A 26,617-nucleotide genomic window follows, 5' to 3' on the forward strand; every position below is an offset into this window, starting at 1 on the left:
TGTCAGTCTGTCTATGGACCAGCCTGCCCGCTCACCTGGGAGCGCTCATCTGCTACCTGCCTGCTAGCCTGCCTGGAGGCTCCGCCGTCACTTGCCGTGACCACCTGCCTGTCCAGAGACTCTTGTCCGCTCACCTGGGAGCGCTCATCTGCTACCTGCCTGCTAGCCTGCCTGGAGGCTCCGCCGTCACTTGCCGTGACCACCTGCCTGTCCAGAGACTCTTGTCTGCTCACCTGGGAGCGCTCATCTGCTACCTGCCTGCTAGCCTACCTGGAGGCTCCGCCGTCACTTGCCGTGACCACCTGCCTGTCCAGAGACTCTTGCCTGCTCACCTGGGAGCGCTCACCTGCTACCTGCCTGCTAGCCTACCTGGAGGCTCTGCCATCACTTGCCGTGACCACCTGCCTGTCCAGAGACTCTCACCCGCTCACCTGGGAGCACTCACCAGTCACCTGCCTGCTGTCCTTCTACCCAGAGACTGTCCCTGTCACTTGCCATGAGTACCCGTCCTTCTACCCAGAGACTGTCCCTGTCACTTGCCGTGACTACCTGCCCTTTTACCCAGAGACTATCCCTGTCACTTGCCGTGACTACCTGCCCGTCTTCCCTGGGAGCCACCCGCTTCCTTACAAGGACCGCCCCCTTGTATAGTTGCTTAGAGGTTCCGCCTCCCAGACCCGTTAAAGTTTGCTCGGGCCATGGAACCCGGTGGCACCCAAGCTCCCTTGCTCTCGGACCTATGTCATGAACTGTCCCGTCAGAGGTCCCAACAGGAGTCGATCCTGAGTCATCTGCGGAATATCAACTCTCGCCTGGACACTCTGACTGCTCCACCAGCAACCACCGCTAGTGTCATGACTCGCAGCCCGGCAGCGCCGCTGCCCACCAATACCATGGCATCCTGCCCCGGACCCCGGCTTTCTGCACCTCCTCGCTTCGGAGGCGACCCCGCTCAAGCTCGGGGCTTCATAAACCAATGCTCCCTGCATTTTGAACTCCTGTCCCACCAGTTTATCTCCGACCAGGCCAAAGTAGCCTTCATCATGTCCCATCTCACGGGGGAGGCACTGGCTTGGCTAAATCCTCTATGGGAGAGAGGAGACCCCCTGGTGTCCAACCTGCCAGCCTTTCTCACGGCTTTCCGGAAAGTCTTCGACGAACCCGGACGGAAGACCTCATCCGCATCATCTCTGCTACGTCTCCATCAAGGAAATCTCACCGTGGGCCAATATGCCATACGGTTCCGTACCCTTGCTTCGGAGCTGGCCTGGGATAACGACGCCCTGGTGTCTGTCTTTTGGGAGGGTCTGTCCGGCCGTATTAAAGATGAACTCGCCGGTCGGGACATACCTACCACTCTCGACGACTTAATAACTCTTGCCACCCGGATTGACATCCGGTTCCAGGAACGCACCAAAGAGGTCACCCGTGAGAGGAGGTTTCCACGTCTAGCCCCTACCTTTCAGAAACCTGTCCCTTCTCCTGCTACTCCCCAGGCGCACTCACCCGAGCCTATGCAGGTTGACCAGACCAAGATGGTCAAAACCCGTCAAGAGTTACGCCGTGCCGAGGGGAGCTGCTTCTACTGTGGCAGTAAGGAGCACCGGATCCGTTCCTGCCCGGAGAGGTCAGGAAACACCTGTGTATAGGATCGCTCAGAGAGGTCATCCTAGACAAGAGTAAACCCTCTCCATCCCTGTTGCTGTCGGTCTCTATCATCTGCGGGGAGAACCGTTATTTTGAACTAGCCCAACTTGACTCTGGAGCTGCCGGAAATCTCATTTCTCAGTCTCTGGTAGAGAAATACCGCATTCCCACCAAACCTCTAGCCGTACCCTTATCTGTCGCTGCCGTGGATGGGGGCCTCTTACCACATCCCATCCAACTCATCACCGAATCCATAACCCTTCAGGTGGGAATGCTGCACTCTGAGAGCATCTTCTTTTATGTTCTGCCTGGACTCTCTCACGCTCTATTGCTAGGCCTACCTTGGCTTCAGAAACATGCACCCGTGCTTGATTGGCAGACCGGAGAAGTCCTTCGCTGGGGACAGGACTGCCATAAGACTTGTTTAGTTCCCGTCCATCCTGTCCGTCCTTCTCCTACTCCAGCCAATCTACCTGGTCTTCCGGCTCCTTATTGGTCGTATGCGGACGTCTTTAATTAAAAGGAGGCAGAGACATTACCCCCTCATAGACCATACGACTTCCCAATCGACCTGATGCCCGGCGCTACTCCTCCCCGTGGGCGCATTTACCCTTTGTCCGCTGCTGAGACCCGATCCATGTCAGAATATATTGAGGAGAATCTGGCCCGGGGATTCATCCGGAAATCTACTTCCCCGGCGGGAGCAGGCTTCTTCTTCGTAAAAAAGAAGGATGGCTCACTCCGTCCCCGTATAGACTATAGAGGCCTTAACCAGATCACGGTGAAGAATAAATACCCCCTTCCGCTCATTCCGGAATTATTTGACCGTCTTAGGGGGGCTAGAATCTTCACCAAGCTGGACCTCCGTGGGGCGTATAACCTGGTCCGTATCCGTCAGGGGGATGAATGGAAGACGGCATTCAACACCCGGGACGGCCACTATGAATACCTGGTAATGCCCTTCGGTCTCTGTAACGCTCCCGCCGTCTTTCAAGAGTTGGTCAATGACATCTTCCGGGACCTTCTCTATTCCTGCGTAGTGGTGTACCTGGACGACATCTTGGTCTTCTCTCCGGATCTCCCCACACACCGGAGGGATGTTCGTCAGGTTCTGCTCAGGCTCAGGCAGAACCACCTCTACGCTAAATATGAGAAGTGCCTCTTTGAGCAGACCTCGCTTCCGTTTTTGGGCTACATAATTTCTCAGACCGGCCTACGAATGGATCCTGAGAAACTGTCTGCCATCGAGAAGTGGCCTCGACCAGAGGGGTTGAAGGCTATTCAGCGGTTCCTGGGCTTCGCCAACTACTACCGCCTCTTCATACCGCACTTCTCTTCCCGGACTGCCCCAATCTCTGCGCTCACCGGTAAGGGCACTAATCCCAGAGAATGGCCGCCCGAAGCTGAGGAGGTCTTTCTTTCCTTAAAACAGGCTTTCTCTTCCGCCCTGGTGCTGCATCGCCCGGACAGCAACAAGCAATTCTTCCTGGAAGTTGACGCCTCCTCCTCTGGAGCCGGAGCGGTACTTACCCAAAAATCGTCTTCCGGGAGAATGGTAACTTGCGGCTTCTTCTCCAAACTCTTCTCCTCTTCCGAGCGCAACTATTCTATAGGAGACCGAGAATTATTGGCCATTAAGCTGGCATTGGAGGAGTGGCATTACCTGCTCGAGGGGGCTCTTCACCCGGTAATAATTTACACGGACCACAAGAACTTGGCTTACCTCCAGAGTGCCCAGAGACTTAACCCGCGCCAAGCCCGGTGGTCCTTGTTTTTTGCTCGCTTTGATTTTGTTCTTCATTTTCGCCCGGCTGACAAAAACATCAAAGCTGACGCCTTGTCCCGATCCTTCCTGGTGTCTGATATTGAGGAGGAACCTAAACACATCATCGATCCCGCCAGAGTAATGCAGGTGGCCCCCGTGAGTCTAAATCGTCTCCATCCCGGTAAGATGTTCGTAACGGTACCTGATCGGGAGAAGATCCTACACTGGGGTCACTCGTCTAAGCTTGCTGGCCATGCCGGTCAGAGAAAGACCCTCCAGCTTATCACCCGGCACTACTGGTGGCCTACCCTGCACAAGGACGTAATAGACTTTGTTTCTGCCTGTGTGTCCTGCGCCCGCAACAAGGTTCCGAGACACCTGCCAGCCGGTCGCCTCCTTCCTCTTCCAGTACCTGCTGCCCCCTGGCAGCATATAGCTATGGACTTCATAACAGATCTCCCTGTCTCTGCCGGTTGTACGGTTATTTGGGTGGTCGCTGACCGCTTTTCCAAAATGGCTCATTTCATTCCCCTGCCAGGCCTCCCGTCTGCACCCGAGCTGGCTAAAGACTTTATCCGCCACATCTTCCGTCTCCATGGCCTGCCCCTCCACATCGTGTCGGATCGTGGGGTTCAGTTCACCTCACGCTTCTGGAGAGCCACATGTAAGCTGCTAGACGTCACCCTGGACTTCTCCTCCGCATACCACCCACAGTCCAATGGTCAGGTGGAGCGGATCAATCAGATCCTGACCAGTTACCTCCGGCACTTCGTTAATGCCCACCATTCAGACTTGGTGGATCTCCTGCCATGGGCCGAATTCTCTTACAATAATCACGAGAGCGAATCTTCCTCCAGATTCCCGTTTTTTGTAGTCTTCGGTCAGCATCCTCGGATCCCATTTCCCGTCTCCACCTCGGTGGACAATCCGGCTGCGGAATCTCTCGTTAGCAAATTTTCCTCCATTTGGGAGAGTACCCGATCCGCACTCCTTCAGTCGTCCGAGCGGATGAAGAAACACGCTGACAAAAAACGCCTGGATCCTCCACAATTCCGTCCTGGAGATAAAGTCTGGCTCTCGTCCAAGTATGTCCGGCTCAAGATTCCTTCCTACAAGTTAGGGCCTCGGTTCATCGGCCCACTAGAAGTTATCAAACAAATCAACCCAGTGGCCTATAAATTGAAACTCCCGGCCAACTTGCGGATCCCTAACTCCTTCCATGTATCTCTCCTCAAACCCGTGATACTTAACTCTTTTTCCAAGTCTACAGGTACGCCTCCTGCTCCGGTTTCCGCTGAAAACGAGTTTGAGGTAGAGAACATTCTGGCCACCAAAAGGGTAAGATTTCTGGTAGATTGGAAGGGATTTGGTCCTGAGGAGAGAATGTGGGAGCCCCGGGAGAACATCCATGCCCCTCTCATCCTTGATAAAATTCTGTCTGGCCTAAAAAACGGGGGGCCTAAAGGGGGGGGTACTGTAGCGTCGGCGTCCCTGCCTCCTGCTAGGCAGGGACGCTGTTCCCCTCACCTCTCCACTCCGTGCCCGGCGTCCTCCTCCCGCTCTGCTGGCAGCGCGCGCTGCTTCCCGGCCACTGTGCTTAGGGCGCGCGCGCTCCCCCTCTCTTAAAGGGGCCGCGCGCGCCGTCCTAAGGAGTCCCCGGCCAATGGTCGGAGGACCTCACCATATATAAGGCACCTCCTCCAAAATGGAGGTGCCCGAGCAATGTTGTTGCAAAGCCTTCACTCTGCTTCAGCCCTCAGGTCCCGTTACCAGTTACCTGCCAGTCACCTGTCAGATTCCTGCTTGATACCTGCCTGATATCCGTTTACCTGCTTGCAAGCCTGTGGTCCGACGGTCTGCCTTCCGACACCTGTCAGTCTGTCTATGGACCAGCTTGCCCGCTCACCTGGGAGCGCTCATCTGCTACCTGCCTGCTAGCCTGCCTGGAGGCTCCGCCGTCACTTGCCGTGACCACCTGCCTGTCCAGAGACTCTTGTCTGCTCACCTGGGAGTGCTCATCTGCTACCTGCCTGCTAGCCTACCTGGAGGCTCCGCCGTCACTTGCCGTGACCACCTGCCAGTCCAGAGACTCTTGCCTGCTCACCTGGGAGCGCTCACCTGCTACCTGCCTGCTAGCCTACCTGGAGGCTCTGCCGTCACTTGCCGTGACCACCTGCTTGTCCAGAGACTCTCGCCCGCTCACCTGGGAGCGCTCACCAGTCACCTGCCTGCTGTCCTTCTACCCAGAGACTGTCCCTGTCACTTGCCGTGAGTACCCGTCCTTCTACTCAGAGACTGTCCCTGTCACTTGCCGTGACTACCTGCCCTTCTACCCAGAGACTGTCCCTGTCACTTGCCGTGACTACCTGCCCTTTTACCCAGAGACTGTCCCTGTCACTTGCCGTGACTACCTGCCCGTCTTCCCTGGGAGCCACCCGCTTCCTTACAAGGACCGCCCCCTTGTATAGTTGCTCAGAGGTTCCGCCTCCCAGACCCGTTACACATGCTTGTTATCTCTTTTGATAGTAGGCTGCCAGGACATCAATGTACTGCAGCATAATATCATCAGAAGAGGTGTCAGGAATAACGCAGGTAATGGGAATTTTGCAGTGCTTTGGTCTTGTGGCCAAAGTCTACCGACATGGCTGCTGGGCCAGGGTCCTGCAGATCTTTTTTGCTCAACTCTGGATGGTTAGTAGGAGTACATGACTTTTTGTCTGGGGCACAGATGAGTCTCAATTCCTACACACAGCACTTGAGTGTATGCTAATTTATACACTGGTTTTCACTTGAATACGAAAGTACAGAATAGCTCTTAAAGCACCACTCCAGCGTTTTTCTTTTGTTTTGTTTTTTTACTGCTGGAGTGGTGTCACTAATCTAAGTTACCTGCCTCTAATATTATACTTACCAGCCACTGTCTTCTCCTGTTTTCAGCGCCGCTCCAGTCATCTTCTGAAGGTTGTGACTTGCCAAATTGCTTCAGTGTTTGCTGGACAAGCTGGAAGTCACTACTCAATGTAAGTCTATTGGAGGTAGAACGAGGCCAGAACGAGGCTCTAATAGACTTATTTTGAGAACATGTGACTGTTACCTCTGACTTCCGGCAAGTCAGTAGTTGTGGTCGCAAGATAGGGTATCAGGACAAAAGCAGCGTCGAGAAGAGCAGACGACAGCGGCTCGTAAGTATATTACTAGGGTCTGTGAATTAACATTTGTGGCACCATTTCAGTGCTGAAATAAAAAAAAAAGCTACAGTGGTGCATTAAGTATCTAACTAAAAATGGGGGCATAAGGCTTCATCAATTATATTGAGAAAATAAAATTGTCTTTGATGCTTTTGTTCTTATGAAGCCTTTCATGGGGTAAATTAACCTGCTACAGTGTTTACATTATTATTATAATTTATTTAATTAATATCATATTTAAAGCAAATACAGTATTGCAAAAAGGTATTCATTATATTTTTATATTGTTTAGAATTTAAATGTTACTAATAGTGGGAAACATTAATGCTGACATTAAAATTGCATACATGAATTTGCTAGAACTCACCTTAGTGGTTTTCACTTTACTACCTGAGGCACAACTCCATCCTTTTTGGTCTGGAAGGACTTTGCATTCCTCTCCATCAAGACATGGATGCATTTGACACCACCATTTCTGTTCCACTATCGATGCTAAAAGTAACAAAATGAACATCTAGACAATGACATTTACTAGATTTAACAAAATTTTATGTAAATTGTACTACCAACATAATCTAATCTCTTCTGGTGTTAACATTATGCACTGCACAATCGTGGCCGTGGTGAAATATTTCGGAGGCTGGTCTGGTGTCAGAAAGGGCAGTAAAGAAGGCACTTTTCTCCAAGCAAAACAGCATGGACAGACTCCAAATCTCCAGCAAGCATAGGGATCAAACTGCAGAGGTGAAGATGTGTCACCCTACCTGGATGCCACAAGTGTAATAAAGCTGTGACTGAGAGCAAGGGGGAGGTTCTCTGGTCAGGGGAACATTAGCATGCAATGCCTCCTGTCTCAGGCCAGTAGGGGGAGCAGGCTGCCCCTATAAAAGCTGGTACTGGGGACAGGGTTAGGGAGAACTGGATTGCCTGTCTCAGCTTTGAGACGTGTCCCAGAGTGGAGCAGGGACAGAAAGTTGATTGCACCTAAGAGGAAGTGTGGCAGTAGGAGAGAGCCACCAGCCAGAGACAAGAGGCGAAGAGAGCCTGTCTTGGCAGAGAAAAGACTTAATTTTACCAGACTTTGGTGTCTGAGGCTGGAAGGATTCCACATCCCTCAGCAGAGAACCAGTTCGCAAGGGACTGTACTTTCCTTGGCCTAAGAAGCCTGGAGGCCCTGCCACAACCGAAGGGACCAGTAAAGCCGTACAAGGCTGGGAGCAGAAAGGAACCCACGTCGCAGGCCATACAGGCGAGAGTACACGGAAAGCTCGGAAACGTGGGCTGTTACCCTATAAAGAGGAGATAGCCAGAAGGAGCGCAGAAAGCACGGTAGGCCTACACCCTCACCCTGACCAGGGCCAATTTCCCCGTTGCTCTCAGACATCCAGGTCCCCTCCTAGCCGGGACTGTTTATGGGTCAGTTTACCTGTTGTAGTAAAGACCCTGGACTGCAACTTGTTGTCTGTGTGCTCCTTGCTCCTCCAGCACTATCAGCACTGGGATTCTCACTACCATCACTCCCACCATCCATTATACTGCCCTGGGGCCGCACTCTTCCCGTGGGGAGTCACACTACCCTAGCTGCACACCTCATCAGCCCCAGCGGTCTGCATGCAGCGGCGGTTCCTAATAACCGCAATCCACGGGTGGCGTAGTCGGCCATAATCATTAACACATAACGGACTACCACTGGCCTGACCACCCTGAGCCACGGAACCGGGTTGCCACTACTACTCCCATCGTTTCCCTATTTGCCCGGATCCGAGTGCCCCACAGCCCAGGGGGCGAGTCAGCTTTGGCGTAGTCGGCAGGATTTCGTGCCCGCAACCACCGGGTACTGCGTGCCTGAAAAAGACTTTTGTAACTTACCTGTGGCAAAGTTTCCTGCCGTCCGGAGTCGTTTCCCGCCATGCGGAGCCGATTCCCGCCATCAGACGCCATCTTGGACCGTTTCCCGCCGTCTTCTGCCGTCTTCCCGCCATCGGATGCCATCTTCAGGATGCCGCGCGGGAAGAAGAGGGGCGTGGACGTCAAAACCGCGTGAGATCTGAAGCTCCGCCCCACGCACCGACGCTGCGCAAGGTCCTGGAAGGGAGAGAGAGCGACGCTGACGTCATCGGAGTGCGACGCCAGGTCCTCGTCCAGAGCAGCAGCGGAGCCTGCGGCCTACAGAAGAGGATCGTCGGAAGGTAGGCCACACTTCACTAGGGGGGGAGGAAGATGTCGGACACAGAGGCGCCCACTACCACCAACGCAGCTGCAGCAGCGGTGATGCCCTTTTCCTTGCCCTACATCCCTGGAGCGGCCTGGCTGCCCAAATACTCAGGGGAGCCCCATGCCCTAACTGACTTCAAGGAAAGACTGTATAGTTTGTTCCAAGTTTACCCCCTGACAGAGGAACAGAAGGTCAGCATATTGACAGGGCAGTTAACTGGCGCAGCCCAAAGGGAGGTAAAATCATGGCCCATTGAGGAGAAAGGGACTGTGAAGGGTATTCTGGCCCGGCTGCGGGGTACCTTTGATACACGTACCTCCGCTGAAATTAAAATGAGGTTCTATGGATGTAAGCAGCGGGCACAGGACAGCATCAGAGACTATGCCCTAAATCTGCAGGAAGCCTTGAGGGCTATTCAACAAACTGACCCTGGCAGTGTGCAGGAAACCGATAAGCTGCTAACAGAACAATTCATAAAGGGTCTGCTGTCCAGCGTCCACAGGGCCCAGCTGCGCCTCATGTTCTTCCAGAACCCCGACCTGACCTTTGCCCAATTTAAGGACAAGGCCATAAGGGTGCTCCGTGAATCTGCAACCAGTGGCGCTATAAACCCCCGGCGCCCTGCTATCACTTACCACCAGGAGGCGGCGCCCTCCTCTATGGACTCCGTGGAGGCTGATGCACAGGCCCTGAACCAAGCCCCGTCGAAAGGCCTGCACCACCAAGTCCAGGAGCTGACCAGGAGCGTCGCGGCGTTGACCAGGACCGTCCAGGCGTTGCAAGTGGACCCGTCAAGACCCATCAAGCTGGCTTCAAGTCCAGAGGATGTCCCGTGGCGTCGACAGAGGAGGATCCCGTCCTTCCGAGGGAGGCCTACAGACCGCTACGCAGAGGATGGACAGCCCATTTGCCGTCGATGCAACCAGCCCGGACACATTTCCAGGTACTGTAATTTAAACGGGTCCAACCTGGGGCAGAGGGCCGACCCCCAGGCATAAGATCACCAGGCCCTTATAATTGGCGTGATAAATACGTTGGGGGGCGCCCGGTTTTACCCGTGGTGCTGGACGGTATCCCCATGAGCGCCTTGCTGGATACTGGGTCGCAAGTAACCACAATCCCTTATGTACTTTTTAAGCAGTATTGGACTGATGCTGATATCACACGGTATCCAGACAGTAACTTGAGCATCATCGCCAGTAATGGCTTACCCGTGCCGCAGATGGGGTTCAAGGAGATGACCATTAAAATTGGTAAAGTTGAACTGCCGGCACAGGGAGTGATTATTGTGGACATTGACCGTCATGAAAGTCACCCTAAAATAACTGTGGGTACTAACATAATTGAAAATTGTCTTTCAGAAGTAATTGTAATTCTACAACAGGTGGCGGTGAATGCTAGTTCCAGCCAACAGAGGGTCCTCAACAAGGAGATAAAAGCCCTGATGAGACGGCAGCAGGTAGAACTGTCTGGTGGTGAGATCGGTAGCGTAAGACTCAGTGATCCATTCCCCATTTCCATGCCTCCCAAAAGTGAAATGATGATTTGGTGTCGGACTGCAATTGGGTTGAGAGGTAGAGACTACCAAGCCATGGTAGAACCCGTGTACTCAGACAGCAGGCCCACCATTTTGACAGCCCGGGGGGTGGTTGATGTCCGTCATGGGAGGGTGCCCGTCCGCATCCTCAACATTGGGGAGAGGGAAGTACACTTACCCAGGTACGCTACACTCGCGAAAGTGTTTGTTGTCGAACACCAAGCTATCAGGGCCGTGGAACCCTTGCCTCCATCTCCTCAGGCGGAGGGTAATGGCTCCCAGAAACAAAAGGAGGACTGGTGACAGAAACTCCATGTGGGTGCTGACTCCACTCCCCTGCACCAAAAACAAGGAGTCTACCGGGTGGTACAGGAGTACGAGAGAGTCTTTAGTAAGCACCCGCTAGACTTCGGCAGAGTAAAAGGGATAGAACACCACATCCCCACAGGGAGCCACCCACCGATAAAGGAAAGACACCGACCTGTACCCCCTGCACATTATCAGAACGCAAAGGGCATGCTAAGAGAGATGAAAGAAGCTGGGGTCATTAGAGACAGCTGTAGCCCCTGGGCAGCCCCCTTGGTTCTGGTCAAAAAGAAAGACGGCACCATGAGAATGTGCGTGGACTATAGACAAATCAATCGTATCACCCATAAAGACGCATATCCGCTGCCTAGAATAGAAGAGTCTTTAGCCGCACTAAAATCAGCTAACTTCTTTTCTACTTTGGACCTTACTAGCGGGTACTGGCAGGTTCCTGTGGCAGAGGCTGACAAGGAGAAGACCGCCTTCACCACCCCGATGGGACTGAGTGAGTTCAACTGTATGCCTTTCGGGCTCTGCAACGCACCAGGGACCTTCCAGCGGCTGATGGAATGCTGTCTAGGGCACCGAAACTTCGAGACGGTCCTCCTTTACCTGGACGACGTGATCGTTTATTCGAAGACCTACGAGGACCACCTAAAGCACCTGGCCGAGGTGTTCGAAGCCCTGGCAGGCTATGGCCTGAAGGTAAAACCATCGAAGTGTCACCTGCTGAAACCAAAGGTCCAGTACCTCGGGCATGTGGTAAGTGCGGAAGGAGTGGCCCCCGACCCTGACAAGGTCACGGCAATGAAGAGCTGGCCAAGCCCCTCGAACATCAAAGAGGTGAGACAGTTTCTCGGGTTGGTAGGCTACTACCGAAGGTTCATCCCCGGGTTCACTAAGATGGCAGCTCCTATGCAGGACCTCCTGATCGGACAGTCCAAGTCCAGAAGTCAAAAGCCACCCTTCAAGTGGGATAAACCGGAAGAGGAGTCCTTCCGCCAGCTAAAGTTGGCCCTCACGGGGGATGAGATCCTGGCCTACCCTGATTATGGCCAGCCTTTCATTCTCCACACAGATGCCAGTAATGTGGGACTGGGAGCCGTACTGTCCCAAAACCAACAGGGCAGAGAACGGGTGATCGCATACGCCAGCCGGAAGCTGAGGCCCACCGAGAGGAACCCGGAGAATTACAGCTCCTTCAAGCTAGAATTCTTGGCGGTGGTGTGGGCCGTGACGGAACGCTTCAAGCATTACCTGGCCTCTGCAAAGTTCACCGTGTACACGGACAACAACCCGTTGACACACCTGGACAATGCAAGACTGGGTGCCCTGGAACAGCGGTGGATGGCCCGTCTCTCCAACTATGACTTCGTGATCAAGTACCGGGCAGGCAAAACCAACGCCAACGCGGACGCCCTATCAAGAATGCCTCACTTACCTGAAGGTGACGAAGACCCAGAAGAGCTGGAAGAGGTAGAACTCCCCGCGTTTCACCGGTATGGAGCCGCTCAACACTCTCACCGCGTGAAGGAGGAGGATCTAACAACTGTGATGATGAATCCCCTACCTCACCACAGCTGGGCCGACACCCAAGATAGTGACCCTGCTGTCCGCCTGGTGAAAGATCTGCTGACCCGGGAAGACGCCCGCCTAGATCCAGATGCCCCAGAGGAAGCCAAACAGCTATGGAAGGAGAAGAGCAAGCTGTTCCTCTACGAAGGTAAGTTGTGCAGAAGGATTGTCAACCACCGGACGCACGAGCTGACCTGGCAAGTCGTGGTCCCAAGGCGAGATGCAGCTATGGTCCTGGGGGCTTACCATGACAGAGCGGGACACTTCGGTTGGAAGAAACTGGAGTTCCTGCTAAGAGGAAGATTCTTTTGGGTCGGCATGAGAGGAGCTGTAGAAAAATGGTGCAGAGACTGTGGCCCTTGTCACCTGAGGAGGAAGGACCGCACCAGCCAGAAGACACCCTTGAGGCCCATCGTCACCACGCAGCCTCTTGAGCTGGTAGCTCTGGACCACGTCAAATTGGCTCCAAGCCGGTCCGGATACATCTATGCCCTGACAATCGTGGACCACTATTCCCGTTTTCTAGTGGTGGTCCCGGTAAAGGACTTGACAGCCCGAACAGCGGCCAGAGCCTTCCAGCAATACTTCTGCCATCCACACGGGTATCCGGAACAGGTCCTGACAGACCAGGGTCCAGCGTTCGAGGCTGAAATCTTCCAGGAGTTCTGCAACCTCTATGGCTGTAAGAAGATTCAGACAACGCCTTACCGCCCCCAAACCAACGGGATGTGTGAGAAGATGAATAATATAGTCATTGATCTCCTGAAGACGTTGCCCCTAGAGGAACGCAGCCTGTGGCCAGAAAAACTGCCGGACCTGGTAGACATGTACAACAATATTCCGGTGAACGCTACAAACTGCACCCCGGCTTACCTGATGCGAGCCAGACCGGGTAAGCTGCCCGTAGACCTGGAGATGGGAGTCCTAATACCTGAGGACACCTCCCCGGATGCGGACTGGGATACGGAAAGGCAACTGCAGTACAAGAAGGTACAGGAGAGTGTGGAGAAGAGCCTGGCCCAGGTGAGAGAGAAGCAAGAAAGACTCTTCAATCAACACGCCCCTGCTGGTCCCCTAGAACCTGGTGAGCAAGTCCTAAAGCGAAAAAGAAGGCTACATAAGTTGGACGACCAGTGGGAAAGGGAACCCTACACCGTACTGCAGTCTGACCACGACAACCCAAAGGTGTGCGTAATCACCAAGGACGGAGGAGAAACCACTAGTGTCGTCTCCAGAGACCACCTCAAAAGGTGCCCCGAGCAACTCCGTGGTGCAGAAGAGGATCAGAATGACCTTGAACCTGCAGAGGACAAGGAAGAAATGATCAGCACCGTTCTCGGAGAGTTCCCTCAGTCCTGGACTCGCATAAATGATGCTATAGTGGTACCCGTCCTGCATTTCCTGCAACCGGCACAGCAACAACCAACACCAGAGCCGGAAGGTGAAGAGGAGCAAGCGGTTCCAGAGGCAGAAGAGCCTGTTCCAGCAGCCCAGGAGAGTCAACCCTCTGCTGACAGTGAGCCTGCCATGCCTGCGGTAAGCCAGAGAACCCGCAGACAGCTGCCTGCCTTACCTGTACACCCCGCTGGTAGCTGTACCCCTAACACTAGTGGGGAAAGCTAGGTTAGTCCACCACCAGACAGTGGGTTAAGGAGGTCAACCAGGAGCACAAAGGGACAGATACCCGCTCGCTGGAGAATATAGAGTGTATTAAATTGTAAATAACCCTGTTGCCAAATGTTAAAATGTTTGCCAAAGTTACCTGCATGTTTATTAATAGTGTGTTTCAGTCTCTTGCAGCAACCGTAAGGACTCACAGGTTATGGACTTTTTATAACCGGGACCTTGTGTGGACTGCATTCTGAGCCTAACCCAGGAATGAACTAAGACTGTGAAGGACTTGGGGTAGGACAGACCCCCACCTGGTTAAGGCTCCCCGTTGTATTGATGATATGGACACCCGGTCACAGACCACACTGTGACCTTAAGAACTCAATTTGTGCGTCGTCTGTCTATTAATGTTTTATGGTTATGCATATTGTCTTTGTTTATTGTTTAGTCCCGGAGTACTAAATTTCACTAGGGGGGAATGTGTCACCCTACCTGGATGCCACAAGTGTAATAAAGCTGTGTCTGAGAGCAAGGGGGAGGTTCTCTGGTCAGGGGAACATTAGCATGCAATGCCTCCTGTCTCAGGCCAGTAGGGGGAGCAGGCTGCCCCTATAAAAGCTGGTACTGGGGACAGGGTTAGGGAGAACTGGATTGCCTGTCTCAGCTTTGAGACGTGTCCCAGAGTGGAGCAGGGACAGAAAGTTGATTGCACCTAAGAGGAAGTGTGGCAGTAGGAGAGAGCCACCAGCCAGAGACAAGAGGCGAAGAGAGCCTGTCTTGGCAGAGAAAAGACTTAATTTTACCAGACTTTGGTGTCTGAAGCTGGAAGGATTCCACATCCCTCAGCAGAGAACCAGTTCGCAAGGGACTGTACTTTCCTTGGCCTAAGAAGCCTGGAGGCCCTGCCACAACCGAAGGGACCAGTAAAGCCGTACAAGGCTGGGAGCAGAAAGGAACCCACGTCGCAGGCCATACAGGCGAGAGTACACGGAAAGCTCGGAAACGTGGGCTGTTACCCTATAAAGAGGAGATAGCCAGAAGGAGCGCAAAAAGCACGGTAGGCCTACACCCTCACCCTGACCAGGGCCAATTTCCCCGTTGCTCTCAGACATCCAGGTCCCCTCCTAGCCGGGACTGTTTATGGGTCAGTTTACCTGTTGTAGTAAAGACCCTGGACTGCAACTTGTTGCCTGTGTGCTCCTTGCTCCTCCAGCACTATCAGCACTGGGATTCTCACTACCATCACTCCCACCATCCATTATACTGCCCTGGGGCCGCACTCTTCCCGTGGGGAGTCACACTACCCTAGCTGCACACCTCATCAGCCCCAGCGGTCTGCATGCAGCGGCGGTTCCAAATAACCGCAATCCACGGGTGGCGTAGTCAGACATAATCATTAACACATAACGGACTACCACTGGCCTGACCACCCTGAGCCAGGGAACCGGGTTGCCACTACTACTCCCATCGTTTCCCTAATTGCCCGGATCCGAGTGCCCCACGGCCCAGGGGGCGAGTCAAAGAGAACTGGGGTAAAGTTATTTTCTCTGATGAGGGCCTTATGATATCAGGAAGAATTATTGTCTGAAGAAGAAAAGACTATGATTCCTCTGTTATGCCAACAGTTAAGCTTTCAGAGACTAATCTCGTGGGGTTGCTTTTCATCCAGGGAAGTTGGCTCACTCACAATTTTGCCTAGGAACACCAACATGAATAAATAATGGTATCGAAAACAACCTCCAAGGCCAACTTCTCCCAGTGATTTAGGAACAATTTTGTGATGAAAAATGCTTTTTCCAGGATAATAGAGACAATGTCACAAGGCAAAAGTAATAAATAAGTGGCTTTGTGAACAAAACATTGACATTTTTTGTCTACAGCTAGGACATTCCCCAGATCTTAATCCCATTGAGAATCTATGGTCAATCCTCAAAAAGTGGATAGACAAACCACAATAAATATAATGAACTTCAAGCAGTGATTATGCAAGAAAGGGATGCCATCAGTCAGGATTTGGTACTGAAGAAATCAAATATACCAAGGTAAATTGCAGAAGTCTTGAAAAATAAGGGTCAATGCTGTAAATATTGAGTCTTTACATAAACTTGATTTTACATTTATCAATAAAAGTTTTAAAACATATGAAATGCTTATAATTGTATTCCAGTTTATCATAGAAACATCTGACCAAAAGATGTAAAAAATCCCGGAGCAAACTTTGTGAAAATTGTTGTCACTCACAACACGACTGTATACAGTGACATTAAAGGTAATCACAACTTTTTTTTTGACCTTTATGTAAAAATGTTTACCCACAACTGGCATCACATTGGATAAAGATCCACCAATTTATTAAAGTGGATGTACCACTGTGATAAATTTGGTGTAATTTATGTCTAAACAGTCAAACAATAAATAAATCTGTTATAATGTATTTTATTTAGTTATCAAAATTCTGGATTAGAATTCATAATGAAAATATGAAGTAAAAAATCCTTTCAAAGTAATTATTGTAGACCAGATGACAACACTTAGCAGAGCCAAGATACATACCATCTACACAAGACGGGGTCGCTCTTGTTGTTCCTGCCACTTGTCCCGGGAAGCATGAGCACTTTACTGTCTGTGACCTTTCCTCTATTTTGTTCTTATTACAGCATCTGTGAAGAGCCACGACTTCACATGTTCCAGTTTTAACATGATGAGCTGAAGAGGAAAGAAGATAAGTGGCTATTTTTTTAAATAATACATTTTTTTTTACAGTTGAAATAATCTCTATGGTGACTCATAACTAGAGAACATGTATCCCAAAGTAGAACAGAAATAAAACAAAACAAAAAATATCAATGTTTCAGAGGTTCTAACATGTTACTTTATTCTTACAGCATCCTTTGTGTCTTTTAGCTCCCTTAACACCCAACAAAAATATTTAGATTTGAGAGTCCTCAGTGGTTGATGCCTTTTAATGGCTAACTGAAAAGATAGTAACAAATTGCAAGATTTCAAGACTCCTCACATCTCTTCATCAGGCATAGTATAACACAAAATCTGAAGAGTCACATATTTATACACAGCAAGACACAGAAATAATGCAATAGATGAGACAAGTGACGTAAAACAAGACTATTACTATGGGAGAGGGATAAACAGTTGTGGCCAGTAAATATTGGAATAGTTCATAGATAAGGAATGTTAAAGTTTTATTGTCCTGTGATTAAGTATGGTCCAGTGCTTTGATGCCCCCACAGGTCTGAGAAGCACATTCCTTAGTTGATGTAGAATGACATAAATCCATGTGACACATACATTTCTGCTCTAAAGGTGTCAAAGGTTGTCATTAGTTTACATTCCCAGACTTTTCAGTCTCTCTCTGAGATTTGAAATGACCTTTTAATACCAGTAAGAGCCAATGACCGGATACCAGAAAGTCCAAGAATAGGGGGACATTCTATATGCTTCCTAAAATCCACAAATCTGGAAATCCAGGAAGACCAATTATTTTATGTGTGAGTACCCTTATGGAGCAAGTTCCTGTATGTTTTTCTCAATATTTGACATGAAATCAGAATAAACCTTTTCCGTTTTAGGTCAATTAGAATTACCATAATTTTTAATATTTGCCAAATGCCAGAATAATGAGAGAGAGAATATAAAAAAAAATGTAAATGTTATTTATTAACTATTTGGTGTGATATAACTATCTGGTTTAAGGGCATAAAAATTTGAAGTTTGAAAATTGCTAAATTTTCGCCCAAATTGCAATATTTTAACAATTAAATACGCACATATAAACCTAAACCTAAATACACACACACACATATAAACCTCTGCTGCTAATATTCCACACCAATTTTAATGACTAGTTTAGTGGCAGGTATAAAGTCTTCTTATTTCCCAAAGATTGCATGTGACTGACCCCATGACTGATATCCTGGAAGGTCTTTCTTCCCCAGTGAAGGTCCCTCAGCTTGAACATAGTGAAGGCTGCAGTTCCAAGGATAAGTCATGAAATTATGAAAATCACAGGCTCAATAGACATGTTAATGAAATGCAAATCATGAAAAATTTAAACAAAAGTTTCAAAAGATCTCAATTTATTCAGTATTGAGTATGACTGCCACGCACTTAACCCCTTTAAAGCCCAGGTCGTACTAATACATAACTGTGCCCTGGGACTTAAGAGCCTGATACGTATTAGTACGTCCTATCGTTAATGCGGCACCGCTACCGAAGTCGCGGTGATCGCATTAAATTTCTGGCGCCATCTTACCCCTGGGTAAATGGCGCCGTCATCCCAGGGGGTGTCACCGCCCTCCCGCACCAGCGATCGCTGTGATTGGCTCTTCAAATCTTCCCACCCCAATCCCCCTCACCCCAGTGTCCCTGTTAATTCTTTTGGTTCTGGTCTCCAGCTCAAGTAACGGTCTCCTGCTCCGAGCTCCAGTACTGGTCTCCTGCTCCGGGCTCCTGGTCTCCTGCTCTGGGCTCCGGCTCCTGTCTGGGTCTTCTGTTCTGGTTCTGCTGCTGATCCTGCTGATTCTTTGGTAAATCCATCTCTGATCTCCCCTCATCCACCCCAATCCCCCTTCCCCCACTCCCCCGTCTTTTTACCCACCTTCCCACCCTAATCCCCCTCACCCCAGTGTCCCTGTTAATTCTCTCGGTTCTGGTCTCCAGCTCCAGTACTGGTCTCCTGCTTCGGGCTCCTGGTCTCCTGCTCTGGGCTCCGTCTCCTGCTCCAGGTCTCCTGCTCCTGCTCCAGGCTCCTGGTCTCCTGCTTCGGTCCTGCTGCTGATCCTGCTCCAGAGCCTTTGGTAAATCCATCTCTGATCTCCCCTCATCCACCCCAATACCCCTCTTTCCACTCCCTACACATCCATGCGCAAATCCAGCAGCCGCCGAGTGTTGATCGGTGACATGGTTCACCAATCCACACTAGTGCTTCCTGTTTGCACCATATACAGTAGTTCCTTTTTCCACACGCTCTAAATAAAGTACTGACACACACGCACCACATACATAACAAAAAAAAATGTCTCACTCATTCCAAACTCGCTATTCAGCGGAGGAGGCATACGCTTTTCTTGCCTCCGACACTGACAGCGAGGGCGAGGATCCCACATTTTTTTATTTTTATGACTCCTCGTCGTCTTTCTCCTCCTCTTCCTCCTCTTCCTCCTCAGGTGCTGCTGGACCGCCCAGCAGTCATCCAAGGAGAGAAGATGATCCAGCGCCCCCCCACTACTGATCCCATATGAACCTCGCCCCCCGAAAATTATGAGCCACTGATTCCTGATTTCGTGGCGGAATCAGGAATCAAGTTTGACACCACCGGCCTCACAGAAATAGACTTTTTCAAAGGCTTTTTCTCTGAGGATTTCGTAAACCTCATGGTGGGCCAAAGTAATTTATACGCTCATCAATTTTTGGAACAAAACCCCTCTTCATCATTTTCTAACTGGTCTCCTGTAGACGCAGTAGAAATGATGATGCTTTGGGGCCTGGTCCTTAATATGGGGATCATGAAGAAGACAGAATTTCGGCAATGCTGGAGAGTTAACGTTTTGTATAACACTCCAGTGTTCCGAATGGTCATGACCCGGAAACATTTTCAGGCCATCCATAAGTTCTTACATTACCAAGAAAATGCAAGGTGCCCTGCACGCGATGACCCGAACTTTGATCGTCTTTTCAAAGTTCGGCCGGTCATCGAACACTTCAACAACAAGTTTGCTGAAGTGTACGTGCCCCAAAGGGACATCTGCGTGGATGAGTCCTTAATCGCTTTTAAGGGGCGGCTTGGATTCCGGCAGCACCTGCCCAGTAAGAGGGCCGGGTACGGAATATATCTGTATAAACTGTGTGAGAGTACCTCAGGGTATACTCACAAGTTTAGAGTTTATGAAGGGAAGGACTCCCGGATTGAACCCCTTGAATGTCTCCTTGTTCTGGGAGTGAGTGGGAAAATTGTGTGGGACTTGGTGCACCCACTGCTGGATAACGGTTATCACCTGTACGTGGATAACTTTTATACCAGTGTCCCTCTCTTCAAGTCCCTCTCTGCGCGACGTACCACAGCTTATGGTACTGTCCGCAAAAATCAGAGAGGCCTCCCAAAGATGCTAATTGGGCAGCTGCTCAGAAGCAGTGAGAGCAGAGCCCAATGTAGTGACCACCTGCTGGTGGTCAAGTACAAGGACAAGAGGGATGTCCTTATCTTGACCACCATACATGGTGATGGCAGCACCCTCAGGTTCCACTACACAGGTCGCCAAACCAGACTGTGTAGTGGGGTACAACAAGTACATGGGGGGAGTTGATCTCTCTGATCAAGTCCTCCAGCCGTACAGTGCTTTGAGAAAGGCCAAGGTGTGGAACAACAAGCTGGCCATGCACATCGTTCAGATGGCAATGCACAACGCTTTCCTTCTGTCACAATGTGCAGGCCAGACTTCTACGTCATATCTTCACTTCTAGGAGGCATTTATCAAGGCCCTAATATTTGGCAGCGGTGACGGAGCGGGCCCCAGTACTTCCAGAACTGAAGGACCTCAAATTGTACCAGGCCAGCATTTCCCGGGGCAGATCCCTCAGAGCGGAAAAAAAGGTAAGTCATAAAAGAAGTGCGGAATGTGTTATAAAAGGGGAATGCGCAAGGACACCATTTATCAATGTGGCACCTGCCCTGACAAACCTGGCCTGTGCATGAAAGAATGCTTCAGGAGGTACCATACTTCCATGGACTACTAAATTAATTTCTGACGTATGACAACCTGACGAACACTACACAACTGACGTAGTGTTCGTCAGGTTGTCCTACGTCAGTTGTGTAGCGTTCGTCAGGTTGTCCTACACAATTGATGTATGACACTACATTATAAGATTCAAAAAGCAGCTATCACTTCCAAAAAGGGGGCACTTAGTGGGCATTTCCACTGTTTAGGCACATCAGGGGCTCTGAGAACGTGACATGACGCCCGCAGACCGTTCCATCAAAGTCTGCATTCCAAAGCGTCACTCCTTCCCTTCCGGGTCCTGACATGCGCCCAAACAGTAGTTTTCTCCAACATATGGGGTATCAGTGTATTCAGGAGAAATTGCACAACAACTTATGTGGTACAATTTCTCCTGGTACCCTTGTGAAAATATTTTTTTTAGCATTTTTGTGGAAAAAATGTTTTTTTTTTATTTTCACAAGTCAACATTATAATTTTCTGTGAAGCACTTGGGGGTTCAATGGGCTCACTACACATTGTGGTGTAGCAGACATCCCTTTAATGGTTCAGTGTGTTTTGAATGACCATGTACCTTCCCCTTTAACTGACTGGTCACATGACCGTGACATCACACAGGTCCTTTTGCACACAGTTAAGGTCCTATCTGTGGGTGTGTGTGTGTGCTGCAGTATATATAAACCCTGTGTGATTTGTGACAGGTGTGTTCCCGTGTGTAGGAGTTCCTGTGTGTTGGGAGCTCCTGTGTGGGCACCGTGGGAGAGGCACGAGGCTGTTCCCTGTGTGTGGTGGGAAGACCGCTCGTGTGAGGCCTGGAGTGGCCTGGTAGACTCCGGTGGAGGTGAAGCCTGGATCCCTCTGTGAGAGTGTGGGGGATGCCAGTAAGCCTCGGAGTGCCACACAAGAGGCTTGGTGGACTCCGGTGGAGGTGAAGCCTGGATCCCTGTATGAGAGTGTGAGGGATGCCAGTAAGCCTCGGAGTGCCACACCAGCATCCTGGAGGGTGAAGCCTGGATCTGGTGACTAGATGCCAGTAAGCCTTGGACGGGAGGATGGCTAGAGACCCATATCTGGGAAGCCGTAAAGCTACAGGGGTGGCGTATGAAACAAATGGACTAAAAGCAGCTGAAAGCCGATCAAGGTAATACTCTTTATGTTATGGACATTTATATGGACATTGTTTTAGTATTACCTTGGGAAGGCTGTAATTAGAGCCAAGTGGGCCGGTTTGCCACTTGGGCTTGTTTGACATTATGTGTGTGAAATGCGGTTTATGATGAGACAATAAACTGTGGATTGTGAAACATGGCAAAGTAGTTGCTGGTGTGCATTGATTGACGCAGCAAAGCGAGTATCCCCCAGGATAATAAGTAGCGCTGCCTTACATCTGGTTTGAGAGTGCGGGCAGCTGCAGTCTGGTTGCTAGGGGCAGCTGCAGTCTGGTTGCTAGGGGCACTCTGCAGTCTGGTTGCTGGGAGCAATTGCAGTCTGGTTGCTAGGGGCAATTGCAGTCTGGTTGCTGGGAGCAACTGTACAGGTCGACGAGTGTGGTGGAGCATCTGGCTGCAACTCGGCGGGGTTGTGAAGGTCGTCGTCGCACTCAAACCTGGTTTGCTGTGGCTCGGCGGGGCTCACAAAGGTCAAAGCATCTTGCTGCAACTCGGCGGGGTTGCGAAGATTTACATCGCACTCAAATCCTGTGTTGCGGTGGCTCGGCGGGGCCACGAAATTTTTTTCGGGGAGAGCGGTGAAGTTCAAGTGTGAACAGTGTACCGTGATGGCTGTGAGCAAAGCAACAGAGGTGTCTGGAGCTATTGAGCGTTTGAAGGGCCGGTTGGGACCGGAGCAGGTATTTGAGAAACTCTTACAGGACATGGTGCGGGAACAGCAGGAGCTGTGGGCACCGTATAGAATGGCGGCAGTGGACCATTCTATGGACTCTCCAGGGGCGCCCGTGTTGTCCCAGAGTGCCCGGGGAGGTGGTAAGAGGTCTTGTGAACTGAGTCCTAAGACTGTCGCTGATGTTTTTTGTAAAAATTACCCTGCCGGTGTGGTTGTTAAAAAGGGGGCGGAGTCTAAAAAAGGGGCGGGTTTTCAAAAGAGCGTAGAGTGTGGAAAACTGGAAATTGTTGCTGATTGTGGGATGGTACCTCCTAGATATGACAATTTGACCATTGAGAACGGGGTAGCTCCAGTGGAAGGGCGTGACGTCAAAGTGGGAGGTGACCTGGTAGTCCACAACATCATGGGGAGTGACACAGACCCCGTAGCTGACGGTGACACTACGGAAGTAGAAGGAGAGGTCAGTCAGGAGGGGATTGATGAGGTGAGAAAGTCACAAAATCAAGGAAGAGGTTTTGCAGTTGAAACTTGAGAAGGAGACGCGGCAGGATGGAGTTTCTGGACGTGATCAGGAACTAGAACGACTGCGCGAACAGTTCAACCAGGAGCTGTGTAAATCTAAAAAGGAGTATGATGAACTCATGAGGGAGCTGCAGCAGTTCCAGGACCAAGTAAAGCCTCTAATGCAGGAGAAGGAGCGGCTGGAGGACTCTCTGTACCAGCGAGACCAGGAGCTATCCACCCTGAAAGAGGCAATAAAAGTTGAAGTGTCTGCTCATGACCATGAGGCAGAAAAGAGGTATGGAAAGTTCAATGAGGAACTGCAACAGAGTAAGAGAGATTATGAGGATCTCCTCAAAGTTAAAGAAAAACTAGAGGAGGATAAGGCGGGTGCAGAGCAAGTGCGCCAAGTGGTTGAGACCACTCTGCAAGATATCCGTGAGGAGAATGATGATCTCCGGGGAAAGACCCTAGATCTGGAAGCTCAGATGAAGGAGTTACAGATGTCCTGTGATACTCTCCAGAAGGCGGAGATGTACCTTAAGGAAACAGTCAGCAAGATGGAAGCTGAGCGAGTGAAGATGGAGGAGTCCATCGGAAAAGCCACAGACCAGGGCCAGGAGTTGACCGCTGGTGATGGGAGGTATGAAGCAAATACCTCCTCGAGTGATGTGGGCTCGGAGGATTCGGTGGATGTCGGAGCCGAGATCAAGCAGCTCAAGGAGTTGCTACAAGCCCAGTAGACACAAGAGAAGCGTGAGAGACTGGCTATTGAGAGCCGAGTGGGCGCATTGGAGACGGAGAGGTCTGAGAGAGCTCTGCTGCTGGAAGAGCAGTTGACGCAGGAAGAGCGTCAGAGATGGACTGCTGAGAGGCGAGTAACTGAGCTGGAAGGAGAAGTCTTAGAGCTCAAAGGTCACCTAGCAAAGTGTCACGTGGTGAACGAGGTCTCCTTGGAGAAGGGAAAAGGCAATCAAGCTGCACTTACTCCCTTAGACCATGAGAAGGTGGACCTGAGGAGAACTAAGAGTATGGTGTTGGAAGATAAAGGTGAAGTGGAGGTGGTCAAGACGAAAAGTTGTGAAGTTGTAGCTGTGAGTCAGCTCAGGGGAAGCATCCAGGGTGAAGAAGCTGAAAGTCAGTTGTCCCTGAAACCTGAGCTGGTTGATCGTCTGGAAACCACTGGTGAGACCGAAACGTCTCGGTACAAGTGCCTCGTAGATGTACCCGAGGACTTGAGGGAAGAATGCACCCGTGAGTTCGTGCATGAGAAGTTTAAGAAGGATGTGGGAGCCTGTAAGGTGTACTCGACCTCAGAAGCTAAACAGCTGGTGGTCCTGTCCACAACCGAAGTCACGGTGAAGAGGGTGGCGATCCTGAGTGATATACATTGGCGATGTATTCGCACGAAGCGGTTTCTCCGGTTGAAGACGGAGCAAGCTGCTAGACAACTGGAGCTGATGAGAAAGGCTCACAGTCTGCGAGAAGAGGTCATCCGGGTGCCTTGTGTTCTGGTGAGAGAGCTCATTGGGAGAAATGGCCGAGCCATGCAGATGATGGTGAAGAAGTCTGGTGTGGTAAAAGTAAGCAGTCCACGTGATCGTCGGGACTGGATGCCGGATGAAGACGGCATGGTGTCGTTCTACGCTGTAGGAACGGAAGAAAGTCTTGCAGATATGAGCATGCTGGTGGAGTACCGAGTGACCTACCTGCGAGAGGTGGAAAAGTTGAATCTCGCTAGACTGCGAGTGGATAGACAGCATCATCTGAGCAGCAGAAGATGGCAGCCGTCTAGAAAGTGTGAGATTAGGGACCTTTCAAGATGTCCTGGGAGTGGGTTTGGAGGTAGTGAGACCTCCAGTGACTCAGGGTTGAGTGGCCCATACAATCGACCCAATAGAGGACGGAACCATGTGGAGTCACACTGTTGTATTGACCGCTGGGAGCGGGGGAGACCTGACAGGGTTTCGACTGACCGCTGGGAGCGAGGGAAGTCTGACAAGTTTACGACCCGGAAATGTGACTTGACGGAGTCGATGACATTGACAGATGGTAGGTCCCTAAGGAGTGGGCTAATGTCAATGACTAATGTTCCAGGGGCTGGACAATGCAAGGGTCAAGTGCATGGTCTCAGTGTGAACTGTGGGATATAGACTGTTTGTGTATGTTATGTGTTCAACCCCACAAGTTTGAACAGAGGGGGGGAATATGTGGCGTAGCAGACATCCCTTTAATGGTTCAGTGTGTTTTGAATGACCATGTACCTTCCCCTTTAACTGACTGGTCACATGACCGTGACATCACACAGGTCCTTTTGCACACAGTTAAGGTCCTATCTGTGGGTGTGTGTGTGTGCTGCAAGTTTGCCACTTGGGCTTGTTTGACATTATGTGTGTGAAATGCGGTTTATGATGAGACAATAAACTGTGGATTGTGAAACACGGCAAAGTAGTTGCTGGTGTGCATTGATTGACGCAGCAAAGCGAGTATCCCTCAGGATAATAAGTAGCGCTGCCTTACAACATCTAGATAAATTTATTGGGAGTCTAGTTTCCAAAAAGGGGACACTTATTGGGTATTTCCACTGTTTAAGCACATCAGGGGCTCTGAGAATGTGACATGACGCCCGCAGACCGTTCCATCAAAGTCTGCATTCCAAAGCGTCACTCCTTCCCTTCTGAGCCCTGACATGCGCCCAAACAGTAGTTTTCTCCAACACATGGAGTATCAGCATACTCAGGAGAAATTGCTCAACAACTTCTGGGGTTTAATTTCTCTTAGTACCCGCTTGAAAATAAAAATATTGCGGCTAAAATATAGTTTTTGTGGAAAAAAATGATTTTGGTTCTACGTCATAAACTTTTGCAAAACACTTGGGGGTTCAAAGTGCTCACCACACATCTAAATAAGTTCCTTAAGGGGTCTAGTTTCCAGGATCACTTGTTGGGGTTTTCAACTGTTTAGGCACATCAGGGGCTCTCCAAACGCGACATGGGGTCTGCTGTCAATTCCAGCGAGTTTTGAATTGAAAACATCAAATGGCGCTCCTTCCCTTTCGAACCCTGCTGTGCACCCAAACAATGGCTTTCCCTCACATATGAGGAATCAGTGTACTCAGGAGAAATTGCACAACAACATTTGGGGTCCAATTTCTCCTAGTACCCTCGTTAAAATAAAAATATTGTGGCTAAAATATCGTTTTTGTGGAAACAAAATGATTTTGGCTCTACGTCATAAACTTTAGCAAAACACTTGGGGGTTCAAAGTGCTCACCACACATCTAAATAAGTTCCTCAAGGGGTCTAGTTCCCAAAATGGGGTCACTTGTGGGGAGTTTCCACTGTTTAGGTACATCAGGGGCTCTCCAAACACGACATGGGGTCCACTGTCAATTCCAGCAAGTTTTGCATTGAAAACGTCAAATGGCGCTCCTTCGCTTCCGAGCCCTGCCGTGCACCCAAACAATGGCTTTCCCCCACATATGAGGTATCAGCGTACTCAGGAGAAATTGCACAACAACTTTTGGGGTCCAATTTCCCCTAGTACCCTCGTGAAAACCGGAGGCATTTCAATGCCCCTAGCAAGAGACGTAGAGGAGGGTCTCCTGAAAACAATGTTCTCATTATTAGGAAGTGGGTCTCCCATACTGTTTGCCTATGCAGTGAATGCAATGGCTGCCAAAAATTTGGAGGCAGT

General features: G+C 50.4%; 1 protein-coding gene across 3 annotated transcripts in view; it reads right to left on the reverse strand.

The window, feature by feature from the left end:
- Positions 1-26,617, reverse strand: part of TAFA2 (TAFA chemokine like family member 2) — a 577,024-nt gene that overhangs the window by 26,891 nt on the left and 523,516 nt on the right. For all 3 annotated transcript variants that reach the window (XM_073651864.1, XM_073651865.1, XM_073651866.1), the window contains exons 4-5: positions 16,398-16,550; positions 6,968-7,092 (exon numbers count right to left, since the gene is read on the reverse strand). In XM_073651864.1, the coding sequence (XP_073507965.1) occupies positions 6,968-7,092; positions 16,398-16,550 (278 nt within the window). The remainder of the gene's footprint in view (positions 1-6,967; positions 7,093-16,397; positions 16,551-26,617) is intronic.

The sequence above is a fragment of the Phyllobates terribilis genome, unplaced genomic scaffold (assembly GCF_046119375.1).
Source record: "Phyllobates terribilis strain yellow unplaced genomic scaffold, ASM4611937v1 Scaffold_11__3_contigs__length_659146591, whole genome shotgun sequence".
NCBI lineage: Eukaryota > Metazoa > Chordata > Amphibia > Anura > Dendrobatidae > Phyllobates > Phyllobates terribilis.